The sequence below is a fragment of the Lichenostomus cassidix genome, chromosome 5, assembly GCF_008360975.1.
Source record: "Lichenostomus cassidix isolate B80296 chromosome 5, HeHo_3.0, whole genome shotgun sequence".
In the NCBI taxonomy this organism is placed as follows: domain Eukaryota; kingdom Metazoa; phylum Chordata; class Aves; order Passeriformes; family Meliphagidae; genus Lichenostomus; species Lichenostomus cassidix.
Window position 1 is genome coordinate 3,297,283 of NC_139486.1, and position 10,418 is coordinate 3,307,700.

The 10,418-nt window shown below is 51.3% G+C and overlaps 1 protein-coding gene across 2 annotated transcripts; it reads left to right on the forward strand.

Moving 5' to 3' along the window:
* The first annotated feature begins 4,740 nt into the window (after positions 1-4,740).
* On the forward strand, positions 4,741-9,497 carry LGALS3 (galectin 3). Of its 2 annotated transcripts, XR_014852382.1 has the most exons (8): positions 4,741-4,826; positions 6,949-7,002; positions 7,130-7,152; positions 7,440-7,934; positions 8,084-8,172; positions 8,410-8,578; positions 9,196-9,405; positions 9,449-9,497. XR_014852382.1 is itself a non-coding variant. In XM_085061002.1 (7 exons), the coding sequence occupies exons 3-7, from the start codon at positions 7,135-7,137 to the stop codon at positions 9,349-9,351; spliced, it is 927 nt and encodes a 308-aa protein (XP_084917128.1). In that variant the 5' UTR covers positions 4,742-4,826; positions 6,949-7,002; positions 7,130-7,134; the 3' UTR covers positions 9,352-9,497. The 2 variants fall into 2 exon arrangements, 1 of the variants encoding a protein (XP_084917128.1); XM_085061002.1 differs by having other exon boundaries at positions 4,742-4,826; positions 9,196-9,497.
* The last annotated feature ends 921 nt before the right edge of the window (positions 9,498-10,418 follow it).

Below are 10,418 nucleotides of genomic sequence, written 5' to 3' on the forward strand. Positions count from 1 at the left end.
AGTGGGAGTGGAGAGAAACCAAGCAAAAAACCACTGAGATTGGGTTAGGAAAAAAAAATTTTAAAAAATTTAGAAGTATGTTGGAAAAACGAGCTTGTGAGTTTTGTGTAAAAGCCAAGCACAATGTGGTCCCTCTGGATTTTGCTCTCAGAGCTGGTGGTTGTCCCTTCACCATCCTGCTCATCACCAGAGGGCTCTGCTGCTGCTCCACTTGCCCTGCAAAGCCTCTGGGAGAGGTGGCTGTGTCTGGTATTAATTATTTTTAACTCTGTTTTTTTGATAAAAAAATGGGGAAAACAACATTTTAGTGCCATGTGGTGCTGCTGGGAGAGGTTGTTCCAACCTGCACCTTTGCACAGACATTGCACTGCTGAGCTCTGGCTGCTGCAGGGGGAACACAAACACAAGAGGTTTCAATCTGAGCCCTGCTTAGTGTGAGGCTTCACAGCAGAATAAATTTCTGTGCTCTGCAAAAATCCACTGCAGGAAAGGAAAGGGACTCCTCCAAAGCTCTTCCCTTTCCTTCTCCTCTGGTTTCCTGAGCTGAGGCAAAAGCCACCCATTGAGGTTGGATTTGGTAATCCTAAAGGTCCTTCCCACCCTCGAAGATTCTGTGATTGCTGTGCAATAAAGCTATTTTAAACTCTTCAGAGTGGTTGGTGCTGCTGCTTTCTGCTGGACCAGGCTGAGCTCTCCTGGCTTTCTTTGCCCTTTGTGTTTTCTTCCCAACCCCACATGCTCAGTGCAGCTTCCCACAGGGATTTTACTCTCCTTATGGAGAATCTTTCCCAGAGACAAGGAGGGTTCTGCCTGCCCTCAGTGAGGATTGCCCTGAACTGATTAAATCCCTTCCTTCAGCACAGCACTGTTCCTCTCAGCTTTTCAGGCCTGAGTAGTTTCTGTAAGCTTGGATGGGTTGGCTGGGCAAACACAGAGGGTGGGCAAGAAAAGTCCTGGAATCTTGGATTTGGATGGCAAAGAGCCATGGGGGTCTTTGGCCCCATCTGCACAGGCATTTGGCGTCACTGTAGGCATTTCTCCTCCAGTTATTTAATAATATTTGCAGGAAGGATGCTCCACAAGGGCCTCTGGGCATCAGGCTGCAGAGGAGGATGGAATTTCTGTGAAGTGCCAAGCCAGGGGGAGTTTGAGGACTTTCAAAAATCTCTGTTGACACAAATTGCTACAAGACTCATTTAACGCTTGAAAAGCAACTTATGCTCAGATCTGAATGCCAGGCTCAAAGTGCTTCTCATTTCCTCATCTTTAATAATAGAAAAGCTTCAAACCTTACAGGGTTTTGCTCATCAACAGCAGCAGCATAAGAAGCTGGGTGAAGATTTTGGGGTGGACTTGCAGCTCTCCTGGTGCTGCCAGAGCAGGAGGGGAATGGGTGAGCTGCAGTTTCATGTTTTCCAGGAGAAGGAGGAGGAAGCTCCAAAGGCAGGAGTTTTACTTTGGTGCTTCATAAAGAGAATAAAAGGAGGATAAAGGCAGCAAGTCCAGGCTTGCTGGTCCATGTGAGGCTTCATGTGAGCAGCAGGGGTGGTGCTCCTTCTCCAGTGATTTTCCTTCCTTTACCATCAGACTTCAGTTGCTGAAGTTCTCAATCTTCTCATGGAGTTTTTCCTCAGTGCTGGGCCAGGTGATGTTTGGGGAGGAGAGGATGGGGATGCAGCCAAGGAAGCTCAGGAATGAGCCATCTCCCCAAAAGGACCTCATGAGGAGGAGGAAGAGGAGGAAGGCTCCTCAATCCCTGCTCTCAGAAGTCCTGAGAGGATATGGCCCAAGTCTGACAGGTCACAGAGGAGATTCCCCATACCTGATTCTGCTGTGATGCCATTTTTATCACTGAGGAGAGTCTGAGGTGACTCAGCCACTGGAATGTGGGGCTGAAACTGCAGTGACAGCTCGGGGAAGGGCAGTGAGGGGCTCCCCAAAGGCTCCTCAGAGCCTCATCCCAGCTCTGAGAAAGGAGGTGGCATTGTCACAGCTCCCCAGCCTGGGAGGTGGCACAGAGAGGATGAATTTAGCACTTTGGGATTGTGCCAGGCTCGGCCTCCCTGGCAGATCTGCAGCCCAAACATTGCACACTGTGGGTGCTGCCAGTCCCACACACCAGTCAGGCCACAGCAGTCACAAGGCAGGGAACCATGTGGATGTGGGTTGTTCTGATCTGGGAGGGGAAGTGCATCTCTCACGCCATGGAGCTGCTTGCCCTCTAAATTGATTTCCTCCACGTTAATTTCCCGTCAAGAAGAGAGGAGCAGCTTTCTGTTTAATAATTTCCGATGAGCAGTTTGAAATTAGTGCTTTAAAGTTATTTAACTTCTAGAGATCAGTTATCTATTGCAGTGGGGTCTTTTTTTACAGGTCTCTTTCCACAGGCTGCAGTGAAGAGCATCAACCTCCCCCAGCCAAACCCAGCCACTGTTAAACATCACTTGGCTATTGGAGAAATGTTGGGAATTTCAAAATGGGGAAAATAACTTCTCCTTAGAGTGTTTGGCTGCAGTGAAAGGCAAGTTGGAGAGCACATCCCTAAGAAATGGGGTCTTGTGGCTGATTCAGCTCCCTGGGTTCTCAATCTCCCACCCCTCGGGTTTGCAATTTGGGGCTTTAAATCATCTGTGATCCCAAGCAGGGTTTTGTTTTACATTGAGAGTTCTCTAAAGCAAACAGAACACTTAGGAGCACTTAAAAAAAATTCAAACCCACAGAATATATCGATTTTTTGAGGCGTGACTAATTCTTTCCCCACTCTGGAAGAGCCAGGGTTGCACTGCCAGGCTGGGAGTGAGGGGATCTCTGTGTCTCACATCTCCCTCCAAGATGGGCTGTTCCTGCCCTGCCCTGCTCGCTCCTGGCAGTAAACCAACCTTTCACTTCCCTGGATCCCGAGAGGCAAAGCTGTGAAGCTCAGAGGCCACACCTCGCTGTGCTGTGAGTCAGATGGGATGACTCAGATGAAGTGGAGCATCGCTGGCTCTGAGTGCAAAGGGCTCCAAAGGAACCCCGTGGATGCTGAATCACGGAATCACGGAATGGTTTGGGTTGGAAAGGACATTAAAGATCATTTCATTCCACTCCTGCCAAGGGCAGGGACACCTTCCACCAGACCAGATTGCTCCAAGCCTCATCAACCTCACTCATTGTCCTTGCTGCAGCTTGGTTTGCTTAAATGAAGGAATTAATTAGCTCTGGTTTTGATTTGTGCATTCACTGACTTTTAGTCAAATATTTCTCTTTAACTTCATGTGTCTGTTGCATAACTGGAAGTACAAACCTTATGGCACTGGAACTGGGAAAAAAAACCCAGGCAAAATTTTTTGGTTAAAGTTTGAAGCCTTTGAGTGAAATCCTGAAAATAGCAATACAAGTTTTCCATGAAAATCTCTCTTGCCAAAGACATCTTGAGGGACTCAGGGAGGAAAGGAAAAACCTGTGAACCAAGGAGTTCATGGAGCCTTGTCTGTGCCACAGGCTCAGGAAACTCCAGCTCCTCTTGCCATGGGTCAGGGATCCTTCACCATTACTGGCTTGAGTCCTCTCCAGCTCCCTTTGCCCTAAAACACCTCCAAAGGCATTGCAGTGTCTGTTTACTGTGGGTTGGGTTGGGTGCTGTGAGAGGCAAGTGGAGCAGCAGCCCCTAATTAAGTGTATCTTATATACTAATATGCTTAATACATATTACTTAATACATATTAAGTATAATATATATCTATTTCCCTGGAATACTTAATTCCTGGCCACTCCCAAGGGCATCCCTGGCATTTTTACACACCTAGGTTTGGTCTGAATCCCTGTGACAAGTATTACATGGAGCTGAAGGATGTTAAAATCCAGGCTGGAGCCCCGATGGAGAGGAGGATGCCCTCTTTTAAGCCAAATATTTTAGATAGGCAGAACAGAACCAGAGGAATTCATACTAAAATTAAACAAAGTCAACAGATTTTTGCCTTTTTTTTTTTTTTTTAATATCAGCTGCAGCATCAGCTGAGCTCTTTAGCTGAGCTGCTGCCTGAAAGAAGCAGTCTCTACATCTGCAATGACACCAATTAGAGGCTGCAACCCTTAATAACCTTTGGTCAGCCCTGAACTGCTCAGGGAGGTGGATTAGGTGGTCATTGTGGGTGTCTTCCCACTGAAATCCTCTGTTCTGTTGGATTCTAATCCAGTCCCTTCTATCCCATTCTATCCTAATTCCCTTCCTTTCCTTCCCTTTCCCCCTCCCAGCAGCACAGCACAGCACATCAGGATTTCAGCACAAAACCACCTTTTTCTTTTCCATTGCTTCAAGCCGTGGAGCCCATTGAGCAAACCAGAGATGATTCACCCTCAACCTCAACTGAAATGGGGCTTGTTGCAATTCCAGCTGCCTCTAACAGCTTCCCAGAGCCCATCCTCTGCTGGCCTCGCTGCGCCGGGTGAAAAAACATGTTTTTTTGGGCTTTTTTGGCTTTTATTTTTTCGGCGGGAAGGAGAAAATGCTCAGAATTTAAAGCAAATTCGTATTTTACCAGGTTTCATTAAACCCGGGGGGATGGGGCCCTGAGACACACGGGGAAACCTCTGGAAAACATCTGGCGGTGGCTCCAGGTGGGCAGGGCAGGGACAGGGGAATGGAACTGACCCAGGCGGGGCACAAACCGCCAGAAAACCCAATTACTCTCTGTTAACATCCCCCGCCGGTGATGTCACGGCCGATAAAGGGAGCCCAGCGCTGTCCCCGGGCTGTCACGGGTGTCCCTCCCGGTCCCTCCCCGTCCCGCCCCGCCCCGCCCCGATCCCGCCGTGCCCAGAGCCCGCAGCCGAGCCGCACGCAGGTGAGGGGATGGAGCTGCCGCGGGGATCGGGGGGAACAGGGGGGTAAAACACAGATATCCCGGGAAAGGAAGGGTTGGGGGAGCGCTCGTCCCGCTGGCAGTGCGGGTGGGACACGCGTGAGCTCCCAGGGGCTCTGCGTCCCTAAAGCACTGCGGGTTTAGGGGCGATGGTGGGATGGTGACTGCGGAGGAGCCCGAAATGGGGTTTGCAGCCCTGCCTGTGCCCCAAAATCCCCGCGGAGGTGAGCGGGAGGCTGGAACTCCCAGGGAGACGCCAGGGGAGGTGCAGGGATAGCACCGAAAGGAAGAGAACTTGTGTTTCTTCCCCAAACAGAAGTTTTTCCGCTTGGTGTGGATATAAGGAATGTTTGGGGTGCTTTACGGATTCTCTGCCGGGGCGGGGAGAGCTGAAGTGAGTTCGAGCTCAGCTGCTGAAGTGCTGTTGGAAATCAGAGCCCAAAGTACTCCATGAGGAGAGGCTGAGGGAGCTGGAAAGGAGCTCAGCCTGGAGAAAAGGGGGATCAGGGGGACCTTGTGGCTCTGTGCAGCTCCTGCCAGGAGGGGACAGCCAGGATGGGCTGTGCTCCCAGGGAACAGGGACAGGACAAGGGGAAATGGCCACAAGTTGCGCCAAAGGAGGTTCAGGTTGGATATTAAGAAAAATTTCTTTGTGTAAAAGTTGTCCAGCCCTGGCACAGCTGCCCAGGGCAGTGGTGGAGTCACCATCTCTGGAGGGAGTTCAAAGCCATGTGGATGTGGCACTTGGGGACATGGGGAAGTGGAGGGCTTGGCAGTGCTGGGGGATGGTTGGACTCGATGATCTGAGAGGACTTTCCCAGCCTCAGTGATTCTGTGGTTCTCTGCAATCCATCTCTGGGGCACAGCCAGAGGAGATGTGAGTAAACCCCTTTCCAAGGCAAATAACCCAGAGCAGCATTTCCAGAGAGCTCTGAGAGCTCCAGCACTGCAGTGACAGAGAGGTGACACCTGGCTCCAAGCCTGCCTGCACCCTTTGGTGGCAGAGGATTGGTGCTTTTTGGAGATTTTGGTTACAAACAGCAAACTGGCCATCCCAGACTTGACTGAGAGACAGGAGATTCTGTCCCATTGGGGCCAAAGGGAGCAAAACTGCTCCTCCCTAAGACATTCCAGGGAAACTGGGGATCATGCAGGACCTCCCACTGGAGCAGCACAAGCCATTGGCAGCCATGGAGCAAACCTGACGTGGCTAGGGGAGTCAGCAGGAGCTGTGTGCACCACGAGTGCCAAACCCAAGGGCTTAGAAAGAACCCAGAAGGCAAATCAAAGCTTTGAGAGATGTGGGTGATCCAAGCACTCTGGGCTGCTGGATGCCGCTGGAAAAGCTGTCTTAAAAACCCCGTGGGCTCGGGAGAATGTTTTACAGGGAGAGGAGTTATTTGTTGGTTGTGAAACTTGGGGGTTTGTTACTCCTGAGGCAGGGCAGCCACACCTCCTGCGAGCTTTGTGCATCCCAATGCTTCTTTCAAAGAGAATTTGCCTTCTCCCTTTTAAATTTGGAATTTTCCTTTTCTTTCCCTGTTTTTGGCTCTCCCTTTTCCCTTCTCTTGTGAATGCTGCCTTTGATGGGAGGAACCCAGCTCGGGCTATTCCTGTGCCCAGGCTGGGGTGGGTTCGGCCAGGCTGTGGTGTGGACTCAGAAAACTCGTAAAGCAGCTTTTATCCCTTGGCCCAGAGCCACTGTGTCCCTCCCACGGTGCCCTCTGGCCAGGATGGGACAACCATGGATGCATGGGAGGAGAAAGGGGACCTGGATCCATAGCTGCCACCCTCCTGTCCCCATTCCAGGCCTGCTGGCAGCGCCCATCCCATGTGTCACAGGGTGGCTGCGTGCCCCCAGTGTGCTGTGCTGGGTTTGGAGCTCCCACACAGCTCCTGGCTGATGCTCTGCCTGCACTCCTGGGGATTCTGTTTGGGTTTTTTCATGGAAATCTTTTCCAGGATGGTGCCTCAGGGCCGGGGAAGTGAATAACCCTGGGAGTGTTGTAAGCTCAGTGGTGGATTTCATCCGGAGGGTGTCTGGGCTGGATTTTTCGTGGTGCATTCAGGCTGCTCAAGGCAGTGATTCCCGTTTATCCCACAGGTTTTGGACCAGGATTTGTTCTGTGGCACTGGTGCTGTCGGCTCTGCTGAGCAGGTATGTGATGAGAACTCAGCAATTGCCATCAATTGCCACTCTAAACTGTAACTCCTCTCAGAAATCTCTGCGTTTTGGATGGTGCAGGTTAAAAGTGACTGAAGCTTCCTTTGTCTTTTTGTTTTAGGAAAAATGTCTGACGGTTTCTCGGTAAGTATGGATTTCTTTAAAAACCCATGGGGGCTGTGCCTGTGGCCTTGAAGCAGAGAGCTTTGGCAGGGATGGGAGGGAACATATCCTTGCTAAACTGCAAATCCCCAAACCCTCTCCAGTTCCATCGGCACTCAGTGGTTTTCTGGGATAAACTGGGGAGCAGCTGAGAGTTGAGCTCTGCCCTTGGCACACCCTGCAGGCTGCAGATGATGGATATTGGAGAGCTCAACCTGATCCCAGGAGGAATTTCCCCACCCAACCCTTGTCCTCTCCTCTGTCCCCAGTTATCCGACGCCTTGGCTAACAGCAACAACCCAGCTCCCTGTGCCCCCCCAGCCCAGGGCTGGCCCTCCTGGGGGAACCAGCCAGCAGCTCCTGGGGCATTCCCAGGCTATCCTGGTCCTCCTGGAGCCTATCCTGGAGCACCAGGGGCCTATCCTGGAGCACCAGGAGCATACCCTGCAGCACCTGGAGCATACCCTGCAGCACCTGGAGCTTATCCTGGAGCACCAGGAGCTTACCCTGGAGCACCTGGAGCTTACCCTGGAGCACCAGCAGGACAGGGAGGGTATCCAGGAGCACCTGGAGCATTCCCTGGAGCACCAGCAGCAACAGGACCATGTCCTGCCCCAGGACAACCACCCAGTGGCCCTGGATTTGGGCCTTCTGCTCCCCAGGGAGGACCAACTCCTCCACAGGGAGGACCAACTCCTCCACAAGGAGGACCAACTCCACATGGAGGACCAACTCCAGCTCAGGGAGGACCAACTCCTCCAATGGTAATGGCTCCATCATTATATGGGTTTCTGTTTCTTCAGTGTCTGATTTTGCCTGGCCACAGGAGGGGCCTGGGGCTGGCTGTCCCCAGGAGGGGCAGTTGGCTTTTGACATGATTTTTTGCTGACACCAAATCTCTGCTGTCTCCCAGAAAGTGCCCTTTGAGCTGCCCCTGCAGGCAGGACTCGTCCCTCGGCTGCTCATCACCATCACTGGCACTGTGAACCCCAACCCAAACAGGTACTGGGGTGTCCAGCTCCGAGGGTGGGGTGTTTCCATGGAGCAGTAGGGCTGGAATTTCCATTCCTAAATAACACCTGCCTGATGTAACATCAAATACTGCACTAAATCAACATGTAAATGCACTGTTGTAGCCCAAAGGGGTCTGTGGGGTTTTCTTTCTGCTGTTTCTGTGAAGCCTGTAACAGAGTCCAGGGCTTTTGTGGCAGAAGCAGCAAATCCTTTTTTTTTTTGCAGGTTTTCACTGGATTTCAAGAGAGGGAATGACGTTGCCTTCCACTTCAACCCGCGCTTCAATGAAGACAACAAGAAAGTCATTGTCTGCAATTCCAAGTTCCAGGATAACTGGGGAAAGGAGGAGAGGACAGCTCCCAGGTTTCCATTTGAAGCTGGAAAACCCTTCAAGGTACCAGAAAAACCCATCCCAGCTCAGTCACTCTCAGTCAACAGCACCAGGAGGGTTTGGGCAGCAAGACCTTGTAAGGGTGTTGATGCTTTAGCACAGGAATTAGCTCCCAGGGTGTTTCTGGGGCATCCCATGTGCTTCCCTGGTTATCCCTACAGCACCTTCCCAGCTCTTCTGACCCTCTCCTGCAGCTCCAGCTGCCCAGGGCATAACTTCTCCCCCCTCCTGCCATCCCCATGGATTATGAAACCCTCCTTATTTACACTGTTGCTCTGCAGCAGTGGTTGGACAGGTTTCTGTAACATGTTTTCCCTGCCAGCATTTTTTTCCCTGCAAAGGAGGCTGACACTGTGGAGTCCTGCTTTGAGCGACTGGCATGGGCATGAGGAGGCAGAAACTGGGCTGGAACATGGAGGAGGGAGAGCACAGGAGTTTTGGGAAGGCAGAGGTCACTGGTGTTGCAGCAGAGTTGCTGCTCCAGCTCCTCCACATGCCCCAGGCTGGACTCTGCTGGCAGCAGCCTCCAGCCAGTGCCAGCCTGCTCGAGCCTGTGGCTTAAAACAACTTCTAGAACAAATCCAATGGGGTTTTGGGCTGATCTGGGGTTTTTATTTCAGCTCCAGATCCTCTGTGAGACAGATCACTTCAAGGTGGCTGCAAATGATGCTCACCTGCTGCAGTACAACTTCCGTGAGAAGAGGCTGAACGAGGTCACCAAGCTCTGCATCGCGGGGGACATCAACCTCACCAGCGTCACACCCACCATGATATAGCTGGGGGGAAACCTGGGCAAACTTTGTGCTCTTTTTATGGTGTAACAGAAGTGCCTTCTCCACTCTGTGCTCTTTTTATGGAAAGTAATGGAAATGCCTTTCTCACAAGACCACTGTGAGGTGTAATAAAACATTTTCACCTGTAAGATTTGGTTTTAATGTCTCAAGAGACACAACACCCTCTGGGCAAGCTGAGTTCTGATGTGGAAGGAGCTGAATGCCTGCTGTAGAGACAGCAACAAGGAGTTTGACTTCTGTGGAGAGGAGTACTTGGGGAAGCAGCCTTGGCACTCAGTCTCTGGTCCTGTGAACTTGGGCAGCAATTCTCTAGGAAGCACAGGGAAAACCTGACAGCTTCCAAGCCTAACCAGGACAAGGCATTTTGGCAGAGGGTTCAGAGTTGGAGGAAGCAAAATCTCTGCTCCCCGGTGGCTAGAGAAGTCATCCCTGTCCTTCATCTCTGCCCAGCATGTCCCAAATCCCTCCCAAGGGAGATCCCATCCCTATGAGCATTACGTACTCCAAGGAATGGAGCACAAGCCTTGTGCTTCTCCCCACTCAGCACCCCTGTGTGAGTCAAGACCGGTTTCAAGGGTGGGGAAGTTTATTGGCAAATTCACCCCGTGAGTCAGGCTGGTAAAAAAAGAAAACAGAAGTATGTTCCCTTTGCTGTGAGTCACTGCAGTCTTGTCTGGAAAACAACAGTGCAACAGCCACCACTGAAGTTTCCAAAGATTTCTCTGACGTGTCTCATGCTGTTTTATAACAGTGAATCCTTTTATACTTTGAGTGCCAAGTTACAAGCAGAGTCCTTAAAATTTCCAGCAGATGCAGCAGTTTAGAGCAGCACACTGCTACCAGCAGCAGGGAGAAGCTGTGGCTGTCCCTGGATCCCTGGAAGTGTCCAAGGCCAGGCTGGACAGGGCTTGGAACAACCAGGGACAGTGGAAGGTGTCCCTGCCCATGGCTTTGAGTTCCCTCCCAACCCAAACCATTCTGTGCTGATGAGTGACCACAGCAGGAAATTCACTGAGTACCTGAAAGTATCCCTAGAAGTGGAGTTTAGT

Excerpts from the sequence above, each read along its gene's own strand:
- LGALS3 (XM_085061002.1), top strand. Across the intron at positions 7,935-8,083 it reads GAGGACCAACTCCTCCAATG|AAAGTGCCCTTTGAGCTGCC; the intron begins GTAATGGCTCCA and ends GCTGTCTCCCAG. Across the intron at positions 8,173-8,409 it reads GTGAACCCCAACCCAAACAG|GTTTTCACTGGATTTCAAGA; the intron begins GTACTGGGGTGT and ends TTTTTTTTGCAG.